General features: G+C 41.8%; 1 protein-coding gene across 3 annotated transcripts in view; it reads left to right on the forward strand.

Annotated features, from left to right (window-relative positions):
- Window positions 1-24409, forward strand: part of enox2 (ecto-NOX disulfide-thiol exchanger 2) — a 163777-nt gene that overhangs the window by 102904 nt on the left and 36464 nt on the right. For all 3 annotated transcript variants that reach the window (XM_062394409.1, XM_062394411.1, XM_062394410.1), the window contains 2 exons: window positions 6681-6812; window positions 19136-19291. In XM_062394409.1, the coding sequence (XP_062250393.1) occupies window positions 6681-6812; window positions 19136-19291 (288 nt within the window). The remainder of the gene's footprint in view (window positions 1-6680; window positions 6813-19135; window positions 19292-24409) is intronic.

Genomic DNA, 24409 nt, shown 5'->3' on the forward strand with positions numbered 1-24409 from the left:
AATCTATGTGTTTCTAGTGCTTGACTGGATTCATCAACCATGTGCAACAAGTGAAGACTGTAATTCATCAAACTCTGGAAAGTAGTGTAATCTTAATGAGTCAAACATATGTTACTCTTTCACTATCTTGTAGGCGTTTCAGTCACCTCTTATGTGCATTGCGCCCAGTTAAGTTCTTTCAATCAAATTTTAGAGGTGGTAATTTGATTTCTCAACCTCCACCGCCTGTCACTAAATCCACGGTCACCTGTTGGACACAAAAGGCAACACAGAGCCAGTGATGTATTTGCAATGAACACTGCTATCTATCTGCATGCAGCTGTTTTCCACAGTTATCGGCAGGGCTGAGTGGAATCCGTAACGTGGTCAGATCTTTAAGGCAGCAAAGAATGTGGAGAAGGTTCTGCACCAAAATTCAAATTCTCTGTGCAGGAAATCGTCTCAAGCCTGTTTCCAAAACATTAACATTACCATACAAACCATCACTCCTCTAGTCTCAGTTATTATGTTACAGTCAGGCGCAGGTATTTATATGTTTAACATTGTTAACCCTATGTTACCTATTTATTATTCTAATGTTTTAAATCAACTCCGTATAAGTAAGCGATAAGAGTAACACAGTAAAAGATATACATCAACACATGATACCTGATGAGGTCCTAAGTCGGTGTCTGTAAAAAATATTTTGAATATTTGGCTTTTCTCAGCCTAAAGGTAATTTTTTTCCGACTTAATGTCATGTCTGCAGGGAGGTGGGGTGATTCTAACATCAGCTCCACTGGTCAGTGATTTTAATCCACAACTATTACATAGGTTAGTTTTTCTAACCCCTGCTCCTGTGATGATTTCAGTCCTAATTACCTGTTGGCAGCTCGCTGGTCCACCTGTAATTCAGTTCAACTGGTGGTGTGATTGTTATCAGCAGGACATGCTGCTTGCTGTGTAAAAGGGTTTTGCCAATGTGATTGACGAAAAACCTACTTAATAGATGAGCTTACTTAGGGGCAAGGCCAGAAATGGATGGTGTCAGTAATTGGGCAGAAAGTCCACGTCTTTTACAGACCACATGTTGTGCTTGGGTCCATAGCGGTTAAGATGCTGTCCGGAACTATGAGGAAATTACAAAGGAACACACAGAATTTTTGATTCTGCACCGTCAGCTCCTGCAAATTTAATCCCAACTGAATTCAGCTTCAGTGTTTTTTAACACTTTGCTTTTCATCTGTAACAAGCAACATGTACGTGATGAGCCTTCCCTGCTGCTCTTCCTGAACTCTGTTCTCATTAACACTTTTATATGTCGGAATTTATCCAAGTGATTTAAAAGGAAATGAGGGAGTTACTTTGCACTTTGTCTTTTCTCGTTCCTCACGAGACCCGGCTGTCTTCAGGCCTCTTCTGTCGTCTTTACATCTCCATTTTGTTACAGTTTTTTTCCCGGACCTAAATGAGACGCTGTGTGGTATAACACTGCTCAGTCTTTACTGTGCCACCACTAATCAGCAGACCCCAACCCGTTTTATCTTAATTAACAGATCAAAGAAGCGGAGAGAAGGGCAGTCATACATTATTAAACACACAGTGTGTGAGTGTGTGTGTGTGTGTGTGTGTGTGTGTGTGTGTGTGTGTGTGTGTGTGTGTGTGTGTGTGTGTGTGTGTGTGTGTGTGTGTGTGTGTGTGTGTGTGTGTGTGTGTGTGTGTGTGTGTGTGTGTGTGTGTGTGTGTGTGTGTGTGTGTGTGTGTGTGTGTGATTGTGTCTGTGCAGGCTTGTTTCTCAAAAGCTTTTTTTTTTCTACTCACACATACATCTTATCTTGATGCTCTATAGGTTCCTCTCATATTGGGATCAGACTCCTTTTTTCCAGATGACCCTGAAGTTCTTTTGACCTTTATCCCCAACCCCCCCCCCCCCCCCACACACACACACATGTGCACGCAATTTAGTGTACTGTGTGCTTCTATCTTAGTGAGGACTCTCATTGATATCATACATTACATAACCATCCATCCATAACATAACCAAACAACTAATTGCCTAAACCTTATTCTTCTAAAACCAAGTCCTAAACCTCGAACAGGCCATTGAAAAACTAACGACTGGTCAAAATGTCTTCACTCCGTAGGGTCTATGCTTGAAGTGGTCCTCACAAAGATATAAGTACAGGAACACACACAGACACCGAAGGAACCTACAGACCTGCAATCCGGAGAACATGAAGGTCATCTACTTTCAGAAAGCAATTTTGCACTGAAAGCATTTTCCTCACTATGTGCTTGCCATACATAATTATGGACACTTCACACATTATTTCAAATACTGTGTTCTACACCCAAGAATCAGAAAGTCGCAGCAAAAAGAGCTGGGACTTTTAGTTTTTTCCCTTTGCGCAGTGGATATGTATTGAAACCTAATTACACTCATCTGTCTGCTCAGGCACAATGTGCTCAGCAATGCCATTATATTATACAATAATTTTAGTTTTGTGCCGCTCCTACTCAGTGGTAATGACTCTCATTAAGTCTGTGCTATTTTCTTTGCTGCACTCTTGTGAAGTTCAGTATGAGGCTGCTTCCATTTCTCCACTTCACTGCTCTTTCCCTCACTTTGACTTGTCAGCATCACATCCATCTACTAAATGTGACCCTTTTTCTGTTCTCCTGTCACCGCTGTCCCTCGTCTTGTTTAGCTCCCTCTCGCTATTTGCTCTCTAGAGGTTGTAATAAACCTGTGGTTAGCTGGTACAACCATGTGCATTTTGTATTAAATGGCCCCTGGCGTCTCCCTGCCTGCTGTTGGGGCTTACGGCCAATGGGCCTTAAAATGACTTAATTTCCTATCTGCCTCCTGGGGGAGCTTTCAGGGAAGCTAAAGGCTGGTTACAGCCCTCAGAGGCCAAGTATCAGGATAGCCCTCGGCCTGGGCTGGACCCCGGCTGAATCAAACATTGCCATCGCTTTAATTCCCATGGGTAATATAGCCACATAGAAATGTAGCATCACAGCAATACTAATGTAAATTTGCACTCAGGGCGATTCTCCTAACAGCATATCCAATATTGTTTGTCACTTTTTATCATAAGTTTTGGGCTTATTGTCCTTATGCTCTTAAATTTCCCTCAGGATGTTCCTGATGAATTCAATCTGAAAGTTGAAATAAAAACAAAACAAAATCAAAGTGATGACAAGGTGACACAGTAATTTTACTTATCAACAATTTATTTTAAATGATATTTAATATAGTAGAATGATATAACAAACACGTTGTTTTCATTTGAGAAAATGGAAACTGACAATTATTTTTCCATATTTTCCTAAAAAGAGATTTCTGAACAGTTAACATTTATCAATTAAATGACCATCAGAATTCATTGATTATCAAACAAAGCCAGCTCTACTGAAGGTCCCAATAACTCTATGACCTCTGTGTTTCTATTGCTTTGTGTAAACTATACTGTATTATTTTAACAATTAGCCTGTTGTTTCGTATTTATAACCTCACTACATTTAGAGACTCTAATGCCAAAAACCCATGAGAAGAGACAACCTCTAGCTCTTTTCAAATCTGTCCCAGCTTAACCAGACTTATGTGTTGACCTCAGGTCTGCAGATCTCTACTTCGGGCTTGTCTGTCTCATCAGGTCTTGGCTCACATGATTAGACTACTTTGTTTATATAATTAGTTGTGGCATTTTGTATGAACTCAAGTTAAATTGAGCCAACAGCTGAATTTAATTTGACTTATTTCTCTCTTGTTGCCATTGATCTTTAACTTTCTCTGACCTTGGAAAAAAAAAAAAAAAAAACTCTGGGAATCAATTAGGAACTTTTCTTTCCTCGTAGACGGCCGGCTTCAGAGCAGCAGAGTGCTCGGATCCACGTTTTCATTCAAGAATATTTACCAATATTGATCCCTTCCATTGGCGGACGTGTTTCTGGCTCTGCTGCTCTTATGCCTGCGCCCGGGTCTGTCCTTCCGCATGCATGCATCCTGGTGTTGACCTCTTCAGCAGCTGTTTGCTATTCCTCCAGCAGCTCCATATATTGATGCCACGGTGTGGGATGGCACCTTTAAGGCGAGCCACGGCTGACTCCTGCCCTCAAGGTCACTTTGAAGAACAAAAAATCAAAAGCACTCAATGATTGACTCTCGGAGCTGCAAGACTGAAAAGTTTAATTGATTCATGGAGGAAAGAGTGTTTGCAAGGTGAGACAATGGACGGGGGGGGGGGGGTCGAGTCGATACAGGCCGGGTAACAAAAAACTGAAAAGAACAGAGATTAGCACAATGAAGAGAAAGAGGATGACACTGATGTTTGAGATGTTAACTGAAAGTGAGCAGAGGGGGGCAGGAGAGAGGACTTCAATCCAGACTGAGGGTCAACAGGACAAGGGGGGCACTATGGAGGAGTTAACTTGACCCGGCTCCTACAGTACACTTCACCATCTGTGACCCAAACCAGTCAGATACACAAGGCTTTGGATGTGAGCCACACAATCAATAAGTACTGTGTTCTCTATTGAGGAGCAGAAATGAATTCTCCTCAATAGTCTTTGACCTGTGCAGTGGTTTTTCCATCAAAGACAGAGCCTTGTGTTTTATCTCTCTCAATTCACCAGATTAGATGAGAGGGCAGATGGAAATATGGATTTTCTTTTTCATTTCAAAGGAGTATTAGTCGTAGTCATAGGTTGAGCAGTATGGGAAACATCTCTCTCCATATATATATATATTGCAGTATAGTTCATTTTCTTTAAATCCCTTAAGGACCTACTGAAACAACCATGTATCAACACTGGATTATATATCTGCAAAAAGATGAAGAAGCGAAAGTTAACTGGTTCAAGTTTTTACTGGTTCCAGCTCAGCAATGTGAGGCTTTTATGCTTTTCTCTGTTTCAATTACAATTGGCTAATTATCATCAGTTGGTCAAAGTATGCAGTTTGAAGTCGCTGTGGGAAATAGTGATTGGAAGTTTTAGGACATTTAATGATAATCATTTGTATTTTGAAAAGCCCGTTATTCACAATGGAAGTAGTAGTTTCCGCCATGATGGTGATACGTTGAAACAAATACATCAGTATCATTGTATGAAGGTATAATGAGCATCACAAACTACAACAAACTATTGTAATGGAAAAACTAAGTAATCACCCTATATTTCCAATAGCACATGTGTTACTGCATTCTTTATTTTGTTGATTAAAAACCGAGATCCTATTTTGATTTTACTTTACTTTTTGTTTTATTGTTTCTCTTCCCCAGTTGTATATTTCCACATAAGAGAGCTTAGACAGACTGAAGATATCTCCTGTCAGATCCTGAGTGTAGCCATCCACACCTCCTCTCTTCTCCCTTATTTTTAGTCCTGGAAAGTGTCCCCAGTTAAAAGGGGTTGTGTTACTTTACGAGAGAGTGAAGTGGTTGTCGGCAGCATTATTACAGACACACACTCAGACACAGCTTCATCAGGCCTCTCTATGGCAGCAACAGCAGAAAGCTCTAAAATTAGCAGCTCAGAGAGGGAAGCAAAGAGGCAAACAGAATTATTACACATCCCCAGCTGTGTCTGAACACCAGCACCGGCACAGTGGCTGCTGTGTAGACAGGCACGGGGAGTGTTATCTCCGCAGTGCGCGTTGCCACAGACCTTCTGAGGTGTGAAGTGTGTTCAGGGTGCAGAGCTTCTCATTATCAACAGCAGTGTTAGCTTGGGCATCAGGAGAGAGGGCAGCTTGGCTCAGCCAGCAGTCACAGCAATTTACAGGTCCGCCAGAGAGAAGGAGGTCGAGCAGAGGAGAGAATTAAAGAGCATTTAGAGCTGTGAAATAGACTGCAGATGGGAAGAATGAGCCGCCGGTGGATGTATGATTTGTTCACGTTGACTTTACCGCAGGCTTTTTATTATGGGGATCTAATGTTGTTTGCTTTATTGTGCAAAGCTGGGCAGAAAACCATGAGTCTGTGGGTTGTGAGTTTGAGATGATGATGCGTGTGTGTTTTTGTCAAGTTTCTCCAACTTTTACAAGCTTTAGTGGGAGAGTGCCTGGTGAATGTTTGATAGCATCAGCATTTGTGCATAGAGCCATGATAATCAAGTTTTATTCCCCATTGTTATTCTTGAGTGCCGGCAACTGCCGTAGCTGGAGGCATTATGTTTCCGGTGTGCGACTGTGCGTCCCTCTCTCGGTCAGTAACGCCTTGAGAGAGTTTTCCAGATCTGTCACTGCTGTACTCATTAATACACATTTCAGGTTTTCTAATGTAATCCTAATATTTAATTTGCTTCTTCCCTTAAAATCAAGATTAAAAAATGTTGTCACGGTAGTTTAGGTCCCACTGTCTTTTCTGTGGACTCTGAGGTCACTAAGACAGAAAGAGGCCCAGCTGGTGAGCCTCAGTGCAGAATCTGAACAAACAGCACCACCAGATGAATATTTTCAAGTGACAGTATTAGTGAAATCTCAGTGGTGTCAGTCTGCCTGCAGGGTCACACTAGCCTCCTCTCTCTTTTTTCTCTAACGCCAACTTAAAGGAAAGATTTTGAGATAAGATGTCTGGATATGCTACGACATCACCGCACTTTTAAAAACAATCCTCTTCCCCAGTCTTTGCTCTGACACGATTGCTCATCTGAAATGACCCAGAATGCTAATGACTTCTTCTTGTTTCTTTCTGCAGAAGGGATCTGCAACATGACAATGGACTCCAACTCAATACCAATGCCCATGTCCGACCCCAACGCCTGGGCCACAGCCATGAACAACCTGGGGATGCCTCCTATTGGAATCACTGGACAGCCGCTGATGCCAGGTACCACACTTCCGCACACTGCTTTGCCAAACCAGAGTATGCATACATTGCATATGAATCTACATGTATATATTCCTCATGCCACATATCTTCCTTTATGTATATGATTAAAGCAGGTAATGAGGATTCTAGAAAGCTGAGCTCAGCACCCTTCAATGACAAAAGTATAACATTTTACCGCCTGGAACAATGTGCCATTAAAACAATGAAATTTCCATCGTATTTATTCCGCTATAAAAACCTCAAGGAGCATTTTGTAAGCATAAGGTTGCGCTACTGTTATCTGCTCTGCCAATATAATATTCATCCTTACCGATTGCTCCGCTATCTATAACATTAGGCTCAGCAGCACCCTCCCACTCTCCGTCTCTGAAGAGTTATTCTGCCGTGTCTTTTCTCCCTCCTCAGTAGAAAGCCTTTCCCTAAAGCCTTTTATAAATCACTTCCCACTTCTTAGCTGAAATGCACTTTCATATTTGAAATATGCCAAGCTCTGTCTGTCTCTCTCTCTCTGTCTGTGTATGCGTGCGTGCGCGTGTGTGCGTGTCTGCGTGTGTGCGTGCGTGCGTGCGTGTGCGTGCGTGTGTGCGTGTGTGCGTGTGTGTGCGTGTGTGTGTGTGTGTGTGTGTGTGTGTGTGTGTGTGTGTGTGTGTGTGTGTGTGTGTGTGTGTGTGTGTGTGTGTGTGTGTGTGTGTGTGTGTGTGTGTGTGTGTGTGTGTGTGTGTGTGTGTGTGTGTGTGTGTGTGTAAGAACTATTAAGGGTAACACACTGACACACAGACACGCGTGGACACACACACACACACACACTTGGGCATATTTCAAGCAGGGTAAACAAAGCCTTTCCTCTTAAGGACAGAAGACACAAATGGTAGCAGAGCTTTTCCTGGCGATAAAGAGAAGCAGAGGAACTGAACCGAATGATAATGAAGATGGAGACTGGACACTCACTCACTTAAGACTCAGTAGATGCAATCAGTCACTGAGGGTAACATATTCCTCTTTGGGTGCTTTTGCACCTACCAGGTTTAGTCTGGACCTTCTGACTTTTTAGTTTAGTCCCAACAGGAGGTGATCTCTGTCTAGACCAAACTGAACCATGGTTCGGGTCATTGGCAGTGTGAGTTCAGACTTTTAGACCATTTGCAGGATGATAAGACAATTAAACAATAGATGAGGATAAAGAGGAAGTGTCTCGAAGGATTGCCTGAACACTTCACCACTGACGACTTAGTGTTTGATCAACTGGGAATTTATCCATTTTCTCCATCCAAATAGTAAGACTACTCTTTTTCTATGCTCATTATACCAAAAAGTTATCGAACACTAAATCAGAATTGACAACACGACTGTCTACAAAGCAATCAATGTCAAGTATTCGGTAGATGCGGCTGACATACAGGATGTACATGTGTCAGACAATATTATTTAGCCTGATCCCGAAATTCCAATGTGATACCAAAACGAACTGGGTCAAATGTAAACAATGTGATAAAGACATGAACCATTCAGAGTTTCAGCTTTGAAAAACGCCCTCAGTGAACTTCATGTGTTGTACTTAAATGTCCTGTTTACAGCAGAGTTTGAAACAGGTGTTACTAGACACATTAATAATGGCTCTGTTCCATTTGAAGTGTGTTATTTAGCCACGCCAGTGATCCAGCATCATCAACGCCAGGGGCCTTCAACTGGCACATAAATACTGAGCAGTAATTAATGATGTTATTACCTGCACTAGTGTTTGGTGAGGTCAATTAATCTGCTCTTACACTTAATCAGTAACAAACACACACACAAACACACACGCACGATTCTTGCCTCCAGTCAAACAACACAATGCATGTGTATCGGTCACAGTCAAGGTGGTGTTTGTTCAGTGAAGAAGGAAAATTTGATCTTGAAGAATATGTTACAGGTGTTTGAGATGCTGGGAAGTAAACAAGTACTGTACTCAAGTACTGTACTTTTTTTTTGTACTTTCTTTAAACATGAGTAATTTGCTTTGTGTTGTTTCAATATATTAATTTACATCTTGAGATAAATATTTTACCTGTTACTACCCAAGATGTGATTAGAACTTAGACGGTGAAGTGATTTCTGTCTGAAGCTTCAGGTTGAAGGTTGTAGCAGCTGTATTGGAATCACGCATCATTCACCGGTGCTAACTGTCCTGTCCTAAATGCACTACAATCTAATGGGAGTGGGGAGATGTCTGTACTTTCCCAAACAGCCCTGGGCTCTAATCAGGCTCGGTAATGAAACTGTCCTGTGTGAGTAAACCAGGGGGAGCACAGGGTCTTATAGCCTTGGACCTCACCAACTGTGGGATATGTCCCCTCTCTCGGATCGCCAAAAAACATCTGGTGTTTCCCTTCCATTATTCCTTTCTCTGTCCCTACTCCCCCTCCCGCCCTCACCGGCCCTAATTACCCAACATCTCATTCATGTCACATTACAGCTGAGTCAGCGACTGCAGAGCGACATCAGAACGCTGTTCATCTGCTCCGCACAGAGCAGAACGGCTTTACACACTTAGTCTGCACTTAAACACTCATCTGGGCTCAAACTGCTTATGTTGTAAACCGAAGGTGTATAAGATCCAGCAGCTGAAAAGTAATTATAATAATGTATTATTAATATCAACAAAAGCTCATTTCAAATGATCAGGACATGTTTCTTTCTCACCCGATGAACAAGAAAACTATTTCTGATATGTACATTTCAGAAAAGGCTTATTGTACCTCTACTCATCTCTTCCACTTGTGTTACTCAAAGGCCTGTGTCCTCCACCCGTGCCTTTTACACTTCACTTAAGCCAAAGGAACTGTACTTCCTGAACCCCAGGAGAAATGTGTCAGTGGGAAAAGATCCACTCAAGCACTGCGTCTCTTGCTTTGCCGTCTTTTCTTAGATTACAGCAGCAACAAAAAAGGTCATTCCAAAACAACATCCCAAACAACTTCCCATTTTGAATCCACAATTTATTTCTGTACAAAAAAACATAGGATCCACACAATTTAGCCCAGTTTTCCATTCAATTTTGTTGGGGGGGGGGGGGGGGGGGGATTACATTTTGGAGCGGATCCAATTAACCAGGTTTTTCTTTTCTCTTTCTTATGCTGTGATAGCACTTTAGCCTCGGCCATGGTCCCTTTTCTCTAAGGGCCTTTCTAGTTGACTTTTTCAGTGCTTTCTCAATCTCCTTATGATCCCTCTCTGAAGTCTCTGTGAGCACAAAGCCATACCCACACACACACACACACACACTTTAAACTGATGTCACACAGTGTCAAACTGCTATGCTGCGCTCGGTACCAGAGCCCTTTGTGCCTTTTGAAGTAATCCTGCTGGATTAGTTATTGATTCCCCATCATGACTGAACATCATGTTTGTCTTTTTCTTTGTTTCACCTCTAAACAACAAAGGAGAATTTAGTGTCTCTCTCTCCAGAGCATCTCTGCGGTTTGATCTACTGTTTGTGCACACGTACACACGCCGCTGTGTGGTTCCTGCATGTGGGTTCACACTCTTATGTATATGTTAGTTTCAGAGTAACACACTGCTTGTGCTTTCATTACGACATTAGAGTTTGCCTCTGTTTCATCCAGCGTGACCTCAGAATGTATTTCTTCACCACCGAGTCTTTTCTCTACCTCCGGTCAAGTGGATTTATCCAGACAGACAGCTGGATAAACAGGAGTCTGTGGACAGAGCCTTCAGCTCTCGGCAGCCTCTAAAAGCCTAATGCACATCCGCATCTATCGATTGACTGGACGATGGTTGTGTATGTTAGAAAGCAATAATAAAATGTTTGTAGTAGAGATTGAGGGAGAATAGACTCAGGCATTAGTTTATGTGTCTTACCAGCAACTAGAAATTCCTCAACAGTCAACATTATGTTTAATATTATCAGGTCTTTTCTCTTGATTGTGATTATACCTTCTACTATCTCCTCTGCATGCATGATATCCATTCCACGTATGTCCCTCCTGAAAGAGGGATTTGTCCTCTTCTGCTCTCCCTGAGATAATTTTCACAGTTTTCAAGTTGTTATTTTTCGAGTTGAGGGTGGTCAAAGCAAGCATTCAGACCGTAAACAGCATTGTGCGTTGAGATCATCGAAACACAGGGCTGCTTTGGTGAGGGTAAGCTGTTGAACCCAGCAGTGAGATAATGAAAGAAGATCCAGGAAGTCAAGTTTGAATAATAGATTAATGTGTTTAAAAGCCTGTGAGATGCCACAACGCTGAACATCAGTATGTAATACACTCAGGCGGGATTTTGACTCGCTTGAAACTTATAACCTTTATCTTTAGCAGGGAAATCAAGCAGATTAAATACTCCATTCACATTAAAGTAATCTACAAGGAGCCCTGACCTAAAGTCTTTTGGTGGACAAACACTACAGTGGCACTTCTGCTGCATCCATAGACTCTTTTTAGTTTGTGCAGACCTCTGAAGCAAATTTGTGGTTTTGTAACATGAAAATGAAATTTACTTGCTTTGCATAGCCCATAAAAGAATATAGTAGACCCACAACTGTATAATGTCGGTTTAATGCTGTAACTCCAAAGCTTATGTACATTGTCTGTTTTTAAATGCCTTCACGCCAAGGCACCGAGCAGGATGGGTAGCTTTTTGACAGGGGAGCTTGAATAACTGACAGTCAGTGTAGCCAACTTGTGGAATAAAGTGCAGAGCAGCTCATGAGGTGGAGGAGCTTTTTATGACTGGCTCCCAAGAGAAGAACAAAGAAGATGGAGGGGGAGGAGCCAGCAGGGTAAACTTCAAACCGGCAGGACGGAAACCTGCAGGACACATGATCGATCAGCACTCAAGACTCAGTGCACAGCTGCGTGTAGGGAACCTGACCCACGTGCGATAGGGAAGGTGGGGTCCATTGTGTCTGTGAAGGAAATATTGATCTCAAAATGTATTCGGTTATGAGCACATCGCACCATATGGTGGGTGAGCTCCAGACCTGATAAGTAAAATCCCAGACATAGTGTTAACTGTGAGAATGGAAGAGAAAAGATCCCAGCGGCAACCACAGGAATCAACATCTGGTTCCAACATCTTCGACGTCTGACAGAGAGACAGAGAGAATATCCCATTCCAGGAGTGTTCTCATGTATTCCCCCGTCCTTCAGCGGAGATCTCTCCAGCACGTCCAGACTATAAGTGAAACCAGATGTAAAGCTTTAGAGTTCCTTCTCCTGCATTTCTCTGAAAAACTGACCTCCCAAGATGTTTTTTATCTGGACGGTATCCCTTGCATTTTATATATAGATGCTGCCAGTTCCTTACTGCAGTCGGCTTTGATCAATAGACACCAGCAGGAGTTTTCTGCATTTCAGATGTGACAAAACAACAATTTGTTAAAAATATGCAGGAATTAGATGAGTCACCTTTTGCTGACACCATCATAGATGTGTTAATTAAATTCTGCCTTTTAGCATCGAGACGATAATGATGATGTTGTGTCGGACTGCGTGACACTGAGCAGTGTTTTCAATACCCTGCATGACTCTTGAATACTAATAGGAATAACAAAGAATTTGAATCACCTGAATATCTCAATCATGTACAATACCACTGTAAAATAATATCTATAATTTTGCACGTATTTTACACTGATGACAATATTTGAATCAACATATTGCACATATATGATATAAATCTGGATGTAAGGGATGTTTTGCACATGTCTAAATATAATCTATACTGTTCTATTATTTATTTTTATTTTAAAAATACCTCCGCTAAGAAGGTTTTCATCTGGGTTTGTCTGTTTCGTTTGTTGTTTGTAAGTTACCTGGATCATACAAGAAACTACCGGATCAGGGAACGGATCCAGAAATATGTTTTTTCATTTCATTGTGCGATAAGGTGTTTTATTGATTTGTCAGAGATTGAGTCCTGGATCTTGATTGAAAAATCAGGGCTGTATAGGGGACTGATATTTGAGTTTGTGCAATTGGTTCAAATCCACCCGGATCTGGTGAATGTGGTCTGTGTCAGACCCACAGTTGGTACTTTCCAGTACATTTCCTCTTGTGTTGCTACTTTTTGGTAAAGTTGTGTCAAATGGATCAGTGAAAGTATACAGTATATCTTATCAACTTATCGTTAATCTCAGTAATGTTTATCTGAATGAATTGAGTTTTAAGAATGTTAACAAAATTAAACCATATCATTGTCAGTGCTGTTGTATTGAATTGCAACAGATTGTACTGTCGGGCCCCAGAGTGTATATAAAAACAACATTTAGAGATTGATGTGTTGAACAAAAGATGTCGTCCACTCACACGCACACACTAGAGAATCATTTAGCTTCTTACACACTTGTCTTGAAGTTTATCAGAGTTCATTTAGATGCACATCCTTATGCATGAAAACGCACACAAACACAAGCCCCCTGGAGAATAGATAAGCAGGCTCCGTGGACCGATGACCGTTCCTTGAATAAACAGCCACTCCTTTGTCTGCTGCATCCCACTCATCCTCATCCATTCCCCACGGTTACCCCCCCTCCCCCCCCCCCCCCCCCACACACACACACACTAACACCCCCCCCCCCCCACACACACACACACACACACAGACAAACACACACAAAACCCACATAGGAATATATGAAAACTCTGTGACTTCGTGTGATGCCTCATAAGCAATCATCTCAACACACACACAAAAATGTGAATCAGGGCCTTCTCGCTCTCATACATTCGCTCACCGTTACATCAGGAAATTCATTTGATGACAGTCATTCTTTTGCCCTTAGCGTTTCCCAAATTCTTGGCCTGGATGCTGTGTCCTTTTTCTGCTGACGCTCAGGAGCTGCACTGGTGCGGCGCCAGAGGTTCTTTGGCAGAGTGTGGGTGGACAGAGTGGAGAGGCAGGGGCATGCCTTGCTCTGGATATACACTCCGTCTGGCAAAAAAAATAGAGCACTAGTTATAGAGCTACTGAAACGGGACTTTCTGACAGTTATTTCTATCCATGGCAGATGAAGGCAAGTTTATGTTGAGGGTTAGATTTGCTATGGATATTATATTATTGAGTTGTCAGACAAAGAAGATGGATTTTGGACGGCGGCATAAGGAAGTGGTTTCTCATTCAGATGCATGCGAATAGGGAAACCTTCTATAAACAGGAAGAGATTTTAATTTCCATCCCACAGACGACAGTGAGAGCCAGAGACGTTCCCATGAAAATGCAAAGTGGGTGACTCAGTGTGGCAGACGTCAGCTACTGTTTGGCTTCCAGGTGGTGTGGCTAGCTCGCCTCATTAGAGAATATTATCCAGCGTGCCCCTCAGCAACCGCCATGTCCCCCTCAGAACTCCCACCGACCCTCAATGCTGGGCACGAGAAAGCGTGCGGAGGGTGGAGGAGGAGGATGACAGTAAGAGCCGGGAGCTTCACACAATCAAATGTCGTATTTTTTTTATTTATCTCCCTGCAGCCCCTGATCGAGGGGCAGCTCTAAACATTACTGTTGGAAGAACCTCCAGGGAAATAATGACAAGAGTACGTGATGAAGGAGAGGCGGTGAGGAGGAGGAGGATGAGGATGTGTGTAACAGCTAAGTGTTTGTGTGCATGTGCGCTCATGCATGTTACTGTACAAGAAAGAAGTATTAGCCGGCCAGTGTTTTCAGCTTTCCCACACGAGAGAGAACAGAGACTGAAGCTCAGAGAGAAATGCGGTTAAAAAGGGATCATATGGACACGTGTGGGTGGACCCGGCCCCAGGTTTCTTTTGTTGTTCTTCTTCAAGAGGACCCTTGTGCTCTCTAAATCTCTCTGTGGACCTTCTACTGAGTCAGAGACCTTTTCTTCCCGTCTCGCGCTGAGTGCACTGCATATTGTCTCGTAGCACACGCTCTTATCTCCGCTCAACTGTTTAACATACACAATTTATTATGGGAGAATGGTTTTTGAAAGCGACTGCAAGAAGAAAATTGCAATTGTCTCTTAATGCCGTGTGTACCCTTTTTTAATATACTAAACAAAATGTATATGTTTCAATTTAAAATGTAAACACAGAATTGTTGAAGACCGGTCTGTTTTCTCAAGATGTTTCTCCAACCAAGGTCCTTCTTTGAGAAACGGGGAATTCTAATTTTTCTCAGGTCAGTGCAGCGACTAACAATCATTTTCATTTTCATTCAGTTTGCTGAGTATTTTATTGATTGAAGTAATTGTGTGGGTTGTCAAACGCCTGGATGCTGAGAAATGGCCTTCACATGTTTCCTAGATTTCAAGCAACACAAGTAGCTAATTGTAAAGGGCTAATTTTAGCCTATTGTCATGCTGTTGCACGGTAAGATCTACAGGAAGACGTCATATGTTGAAGGCTCAACACATCATTCGAAAATAAATGTAAAATCTTAGGGTCGTGAATCAGCGAAACCTGGTGTCTTTGGACTGTGGGAGGAAGTCAGAGTAGCAGGAGGCAGAGGGAGAACATGTGGCCTCCACACAGAGAAGACTGAACCAGGGTTCAAACCCAGAACCTTGTTGTACATGAGTGAATGTACTTGTATAACAAAGCCTGTTGTTATTGTGACTACTCACTTTTATAACTTAAATAACTTTTGGCTTCTCAGAAATGTGTCTTTTGAGCCACATTCAAGCCAAAGTGTGCTGCTTCAACTAGAGTTCACGTCATGGAGAGAATTTCTACTCAGAAGCTTAGTTTTTCCAACAGAGAGTCATACTAGTTACAAGATGTTTTGCAATGTTGTGAAGGGATAATTCTTGTTATAGTGGTTTTGTGTTGTAACATTTCTCTCAGGAATTGGGATTTATTGTTATTAAATAAGAAACTAGTGCCAGGAAGACACACTCAAGCACTCATCCCCGGTGACATCGACTGTTTATTAACCTCGTCCCACTTTCACGTGAGCGGCTGAAAATGTGATTTAGGATTGTTCTTAAAATCGTATCGATCAGCTGCAGCTTTACCGCTTCACCGCGGCCTGGCTTTATTTTTAAACCTTTTTTATCTGTGGCCTTTTCACTGTGATAGTTCACACTTACAGAGGAGAAAAGAAGATGGTGACGGGCAACAAATAACCCGGGTCAGTTTAAAACCAGAACATTGTAATTACAATGACCGCACATTTTTTAACTTCCAGGACAAGAAGAGTATAACAAGCATTTTCTGAAGAACTAAATTAGAAATCAACATAATTTCTCTTATATCCCATGGTTGGTTCCATGAAAATATCTACACATGCATAAATATAAAGTCCTGCTGTCATTGCTTTGCTTCAGATGATTCAGGTCTATGGAAATGATTTGAGTGCTCTGCTTGTTCTTGTGGGGAATCTGCAGCCATCTCTGTGTAAACTAGACATGCTTCAAACCTTTGAGTTTTGCGAGTGACAAGCGCTGTGTACCAAGTTCTTTGCAACTAAACAAGTTGTTTTAACTTCGTACCTCAAGGTTTATTTCCACAAAAGAAAATTTCCGAATCTTTAATTTCCTGAGAATTAACGTCCAGGTGCTGTTCCAGAGGTGAGGGTTCCTCCTGCACATTGTGATTTGCAGCCAAAGCCCAGAGAAGATTAAGCAAATTAGTTTGTTCTGTCCTCTTTCACGACACACCTGCATTCTCGTCTTTTGCAGAAGATGACAATCATGCTGTAAAACCATAAAACTACCATATTTGACCAGTCAGCAACATTCAGTGCCTTTAGCCTCAACCAAAACGTTCCTTAACCTTCAGAGAGTGTTACCCCATTAGCAAAAAAAAATTGGGTGGGGGAGTAGATCTATCTCCCTGGGACATAATTTAAAACCGTGATTCCTCCGGTGGAATTAAGTACAGGTTTGGGAACTGACTCCTTCAGATGGTCCCTGTTTCCCAGGGAAAGTTTCCTCTGTAGAAATTCACCTTTAAATTTTAATCGGGTGGTGCCACTTGTGGGTAAAAAAGAAAGTTTCGACTATCTTGTGCTGTAGGACATCCATAACTTTGAGGTGTTATTCCCTTAAACCTGCAGCTTGGTTAGTGCTACTTAATGTCTGGGCACCTCAACTCTGGTACAAGCTGCAGTCAAATCCTCCAGTTTAATACTTTTTCAAATGTATGATGTGCTCGAATAAATACTGAACCAATATAAAGTATAATTTAAATCTGCAGCATAACAGAAAACAGCACCGATGCATACATTGGATGAAATACAGCCCCTTATGGTGTATGTTCATCTGCGTCTACTTATATAGTTCACTACAATGAAAAACACTGAGGGAGGGGGAATCATGGTATGTCACTGATGAAACATGTCCTCGAGCTATGTTGTCGGAAAAATGGAGATGAGAGAACACTGCTGTGGCTGGAAATTCTTCGGAAGAATTAAATCTCCTTTATTACACATGGTTGTGTGACATGTTTGCTTCGGGACCCGGGCTCCTAATGGACGAGGATAAATACGAAGACACACACACACACACACACACACACACACACACACACACAGAGACTCCAGAGGGAACATGAGCAGCACTGCAGTGAAATTGCAGCAACCATGCCCTGATGTAACAAGATCGTGTCCTCCGTGCGAGCTGAAATTGAGTTTCCTGTTCAGCCACACACAATACAAACGCATAAGCATGTTCCCTTATTTTACCCCTGGAACAGTGGGAGCATTGGTTCGGCAGAAAATGGAGAATGATTTCGATGAGAGAGGATTTCCTGGATACATGTTCGTCCGTGGGTCCACGTCCTACAACCCTGTCTTAGATCCTCTGTCCTCTCTCTTTACGCTGTGTTTGGTATTCAGGCTGGCTGTTGCACCACCCTCCCATCTTCCACCCACCCTTCCTTATCATCCCTTCTGCTATCTGTCTTACTTTCCTCCACCCTAACGTGCAGAAGAAGTCATCAATCCCCTGGCAACCAGGGACCCTCTTATCACCACCGCTCTTCCTCTGACTCCTCGTTTAGAGATTGATAGTGAGGTCATCAATAGACATAAGGTTTCCATCCATTTTGCTTTAATGTACTTCTCCCCCTCCTCTTTTTTGGGAGTGTTTTCTTTTCTCCATCTGGCCTCCATTTCTCTTTCTGCATTTTTGTCCTTCAGTCAGTTTTATCAGTCCAAAGTATTTATTGCATCCTCCCCTGCTCCAGGGACGTATAGTGCACGTCTTCTGTAACGTGCACTTTAGTCTCTTTCACTTCTCGTCCGTTAATTCATCCATTTTCTCTATTACAGTAGATTTAGAGGTACTCACTTGTAAGGAAAAGTTCTATCTATCACTTGTTGAATTTGTATATGATAGAGGTGTAAATATCGTTTCTCCTTCACTGGATTCTGCTATTGTAGAAAATTCACAGGTTAAAATGGAACACATTTAGTGTTAATTGCTGTTACTCTCTATTTTTTATAGAAATATTATGAAGTGAAGGTGTTAGTTTTTTAATTTAAATGAAAAGTTGATTTTTAAAGTTTATAAATTAAAGCTTAAAATGTGTTAAATTGAACCATCAGTTTATCTTTGACAAGTCATTTCCCTTAAAATGTTTCCATCATTCCATCCATCCATTGAAATAAGTGGAGAAAAGCTAAAGGAATAGTTCAAATATAAAAACACTTTTTCCTCTCATATTCTGCTTCTCGTTATTTAGCTTTTTGTTTTGCATATCCGGATTTATCGGCACAAACAAAATTAAACCTTCTCTAAATGTTTCCAAGGCAGTGTGTCAGATTTATTTTTGCCACACGTCTAGTAAATTACAGTGTGCGTATAATCTGAAGTGAAGGATTTGTTCTAGTGACTACTGCTCCTGCGTGCCGTGCACACACACAGGTGCGTTGTACATTACTCACCCGGCGGCGGAATTGTCAACTCTGAATCCTCTGCATGTGACGTTGAGGCACATACTGGAGGGAGGCAGCATTTCCATTTCAATAAGCTCCATACTGGGAGGCTTGGGCACACAATGGAACACGTGGTGCCGAAGGATGTCGGTGCTGGCGTGTGTAGGTGTGTGCACATTTTCCCAACTGCGGTGTGAGCCGATATTGTAAATAAAGGTCTCTCTGTTATGTAGGTGCTAGATCCAATCATCTACTTTATCCATAGGGTTATCATTCAAACAGCAGGAGTGACAGAGAGAGAGAGACTCAGTCAAAACCTTGTAAAATATGCATGTTGTTTACAGGATGATTTATTCACGAATGGATGTGGGTTCCATTACTGTATTGGCTGCTGGTGTGTCACTGATGTTGACCTAAGCTTTTCTCAATGGTACTGTGTAGGTGTTATCTTCTCTTCCATCTCATTCATACTTCCCTCCTGCCCACAGATTTTGACCCCACCCTTGGAATGATGGCTGGAATCACTCCCATGAACCCCATGATGCCCGGCATCGGTATCGTGCCTGGACAGCTCTCCCAGGATTTACCGGTTGTCAAGGAGATCATCCACTGCAAGACCTGCACCCTATTCCCCCCGAACCCCAGTAAGCCATGATATCACATTAATACTACACCAGCTCCCCCAACCACCAATAACCCAGCATATTCTTCAACTGCATCTCTTTTGCACCAATATTAGCAGGTAAATGCAGGTTTTATTAAACCGGGGTAAATCAAAAAAGAAAAAGGCAACTGAGCTCTTTCCCATTGCCAATAGTTTTTTTCACAAAACGTGCCGACATTTGAGAAGCTCACCTCTTTGTCTTCCCAGCCTCGCATTCTGCACAATGTTTTACATGAGCTATTTACACGCCGATGCCTGGAAGTTCATTCTGCGTCATAATGTCGTGCAGGAAAATGTGCTGCTCCCAGAATCTAGACCGCCAACGAAAAGATGAAGAGGACGAAATCAACATTTATACCCAACATGCCATGTTTCTATCACTGCCGAGCGGGGACAGTGCCAATAAAAAACCTGTGTCAGTCCGTTGATTGTGTCCGTTCCCATTGCAGTGAGTTTTTTGACCAGTGGAAAAAGAATCAAACGTTTGAAGGCCTCTGATAACGTAACATCAGTTGGCCTCGGAAACAGCTGCATGATAAAATCATCAAAAAAGCTCAATCACAAAACAAGGTCTAATTATTTGTGTTGTTATGAGTTGTTTTTGAAGCTTTGACGCACATCTCACAATCTTCCTCGTGGATAGTGTTGCTCATTTCTAATTATCACTTTAATATGTTATTCTTGTGAGTAAAAAAATACTTTCATTATTGATTTATCTGTTAATATTTGTGGAAAAATTATGAAATGGCTTCTTCAAATCAATTGTTTTGTCAACAAAGCCCCAAAGAAAATAAGAGAGAAAAACCTCCATGTGATCACAATTGAGAATGTGTGCTCAAAGAAATATTGGTATATCTATGGCAACTCACTTTGTATACTCTTGACAAGAGGTGTGCTACACCAGCTGTTTATATTTATCTCACCTCCGCCTTCCAATTATCCAGTTAAAAAACAGGTAGTGGGGGGTCCTTTGATAGATCTCACCGTCGCATTTCAGATTCCCTTCAACAGAAAAGTTTCTGCCTGGGGCCTCTTTTCAAAAAGGTATTACACGTCATCTTCAAAGTGAACTAAAAGAAAAAGCTCCGCACCACAGTTGCGTTGGGGAGCTTACGAGGCCTTCATGAAGCAAAACACACACTGTTGTATTCTCTCAGGCAAATATGTGTTTTCTAACACAGCCATACAGCTGTTTTTGAGATATGCATGTGTATCTGTGGGGTTCTTTATGCCACAGCATAAACCGCCAGTGTCACAATGTGGTGCATGGAGAAAAGCTGATTCAAAGTTTAACTTCACTTAGGAACATCTCTCAAGCTCGTCCTCAGGAGCGAAGACAGAGAAATTAACTCGGTGCTGTGAAAGGACCAAGCTGTATAAACCCTGAGGCTGAGGGGAGGGTCTGAGGGTCTGCCGGCTGTGGCACAACGAGGACTGTTTCCTGTGTTTTGTGTTGACTGTTATACATTCATTCATTAACTTCACCTTGGAGGTTATGTATTCATAACTACTGAAAACTACTGGATGAGTCGTCACAGAACTTGGTGGAAGGATGCAATATGGTTAAGCAAAGACTCCATTACATTTTGGTATGGCTCCAGATCAGGCGGCAGATATGGGATATTCTTTTCAATTTCCTTAACCTTGCAAGAGAGGGCATTTTTTAACACTTTTATTGATTTGTCAGAGAATTATGTGAAAAAAAATCTATTTATCCAAATAAAATCTTGATATAGGTGATTTAGATAAGGTGTCATTAAAGGCGAATGCTGTTTTCATCTGCCATGTGGTAACAAAAAGGTTTAGAAACCTGTAACTACCACCAACGTGTAGCTGAGACACACAATGTGGCCTTAGCTATAAGGCTTGTTTTCATTGAAGGGAGGTGTTGGGCCTTGGTAGAGTTATGCACTCAACTAGGTGCCATTCTAGATTGAATGAATTGATTTTTATGGCGTAATAGATGATTTATGCTTGAGAATCAAAGTGTTTCCATCCAAAGTGATGTACAGACTCATCACTGATTTTGTACCTTTTTTATTTTCAAAACTACTTTCTACTTTCCTGCCTGTCTGCTCTGTCCCAGTTACTGTCGACTCATTCTTTTGATCTCCATCTCTTCTTAAGATCTCTTTCACCTGTCACCTATTTCAGTCACAGGATGCAGTTAATCTCTAAGCCAGGTATTCAGACATCTGAGGAAAAAACAGTCTATGCTTGATACTGCTCATGAAAGTCAAGTCTTTAAGAAGCCAGCAAGGTTTGGTTACACCCTCGAGATAATTGCTACCACAGTTTGGTGGACGATGTGAGTCTGTGACCTCTGAGTTGTGTTGTTAGGGGCCAGCTGCTACTGGTAGCATCTCTGAAGGCAACATGGTTCCAATTGAGGGGCCTGAAGGTATTTTGGAGTCTTAGATGAATGTGTTTTGCAAGTGTATTGCTTTTCAACAAATTTTCATCGTTGCATGCAGTATAAGATCAGTCTCTGCTAAGTTAGGGTTTTTTCTACGATGGGTTCCTCAGGATTGTATTTCTGCAGTTCTTACAGTTGTGTAGGTCTTTTGACTTGATTTGACTTTGACCTCCAGTCTGCACCAGGTTGGTTTGCAGCCATCTGGAAAGACTTTGTGGTGAAAGTGAACACCTCCAAATTTAAAAAGAAAAGCATGAGGTAGAAAGAAGTGAGGTTCCCAGACTCTGCAGCCTGATCTGCCTCAGACTGTAGCGATGAAGGCACCACCTGCATAACACAATGAATCTCTAGTTCAAATATTGACAGATTAGTTCATTTGTGGGTAATGTAGGCACCATTTTTGTTTATCCCGTGCATTCTATAGACATAAAATGTGTGTCCATCACCCCTCAGAAAATAGGTTTATACTGCAATACCCTCTAAGAGGGAGCACAAGATCCACACAGTTGAACCGGTGCAGCATGGCAGTGATTGATGCTTTTTACTCAACTGTTGTAGAAAAAAGGGAGCTGAGCCTCGAGACAAATCTCTTCATCTACTACTCGATCTACTCACTACCAAGGAGCCACAATCAGGGGTCATGATTTGTGGGTAGTGAGTGAAAGACTGAGATAGATGCTGCAAGCAGCCTAATTAGGTTTCGTTTGCTGGCTGGTGTCTTTACACAGAAAGGAGGCAGTTAAGGTGGATCGGCCATCTACCCCCCTGGACCTTTCTGCAGAAGTATTTCTGAACATGATCAACTGAATGCAAATGAGCAAAAACTTACTGCTTCCACCTTCTATCTTCTATTTGTCAGTCAAAAAGCCTTTTGAGACATCACTGTCGGCTCTGGGAACTTGCTGTTGACATTTTTATTACTATAAAGGCTGTGGCCAGAATTATTATGTTTTGGGTTGTTTGTCCCGTTCTTGAGAACATGAAATGTCAAAGACACCTTAAGGGAAATTTGGTACAAACATTTGCTGGATGAAATGACGAGAATTTGGTGGTCAAGGTCACTGTGACCACATATGCATGTGAAAAAAAAACACATTTGTAGACTGAAAGTACACTGGTTGGCAGAGGCATACAAATTTAAGTTGCTATTTGCATTTGCGACATTCTTTACAACTGACATTTCAAGCATAATGGCAACTATTAAAGCTTATGTAAGTGAATGCTGAAACAAACTGTTTCATTCTAAAGAGCATAAGTGATGAATAATGATACACCTTGATTATCATGTTCTCCTCTCATTCCCCTACCAGCTCTATGTGTGTGACACAGCTTTAGTGAGACATGTGCTTATGTACCAGACCACACCCAAAGAGTGATAAAGAGTGCAAATGCCCCATGGATCCTCCCTGAAGAGCTGGAGCACATGAATGGAGAGACAGACAACTGGGACATGTCAGGAAACCTCTGCAGCTAAAGCAGACTGGACCTGCAGCGAGCAGAGGAAAATGAATGGTTGGGTAAAAAACCTTCTTGGGCTTTTTCCACATATCGCAACAACACCTATGCACTCACTTCACTGAACGAGCAAATAGCACCTTCTTTGAAAAGTTCTGGAATGAAGCCATTCAGCACGTTATTGGTTCCACCAGGCAGAAAACATACCAGGCCCTTCACATCACATAAAGATGCAAAATGTGGTTGTAAAGTCAGCACTTTAGCATATGTCTCGCTAAAGCTGCATCGCCTCCGAGTGTGATAGAGCTGATGGGGGAATGAGACGAGAACATGATGATAGAGGCGTATCATTATTTCACACTGTGCTCTCAAAAGTGCCTTTAGATGCAAAGTAGTGATGTTTAACGATGTCAATTGATGAATAAAATGATATAAAAATCTCCACAGCATGTCTAAGGGAGAAACTCAAGATTATTCTAGTATTCCTTGGTGTAATGATTATTCTCTACGCTGTTTGGTCTACAGAATGTTGCAAATGCAAATGGTAGTAAACGTCAATAGGAGGGTCCTAAAGTAAGAACTTAAATCGCCTTTTCTTTCCAACCAGCAGAAAGAAAACCAGATGCTGTATCTGTACTGTCAGAGTGAATCTCCTTAAAGCTCTTTTCTTGGAGCGTCGTTCTCCTTTTGTCTTCAGTCAAACTCTGCATTCAGCTTTGATCCCTCTTCACAGCCGCTTCGTCCCATTCACCTATTCCTTGCTGAGGTGCTGTAGTACTTCCCTTTTTGTTTTTCCTCTGAATGGTTTGCAAAGACTCAACACTTTGACCTGTGATTCTGCTTTGATAGTAAAATTGGACATAGAACTCTGTTTTCTGTTTCTCTGACTCTTTGAAACTTCTGAAGGCAGTGTTGAATAGATTTGATAAATTAGCTCTAAGGGAAGATGAAACAGATTCTGTTGAGCTTTGAGGATTCTAGCGTGTGCATCCATGTATGTACACATATGCACTGTCCCTTACGCCTGAAAACAGACTGCTGTTTGTCTGTTTTCGTTCTAAGAAAAAACAAATATTTGTCGACTAACAGTTGAAAGAATTCTTCAGCTGATTAGTTGTTGTAATTGAATAATCAGGCATTTTTTTTATATCTGTTCCTCTTCTCGTCATCTCCTGGTATCGATTAATCCCTTAAAAGCCTCTCACTTCCTCAAATGGAAACGGTTTT

This window comes from Platichthys flesus, chromosome 8 (genome assembly GCF_949316205.1).
Source record: "Platichthys flesus chromosome 8, fPlaFle2.1, whole genome shotgun sequence".
NCBI classification, from domain to species: Eukaryota; Metazoa; Chordata; class Actinopteri; order Pleuronectiformes; family Pleuronectidae; genus Platichthys; species Platichthys flesus.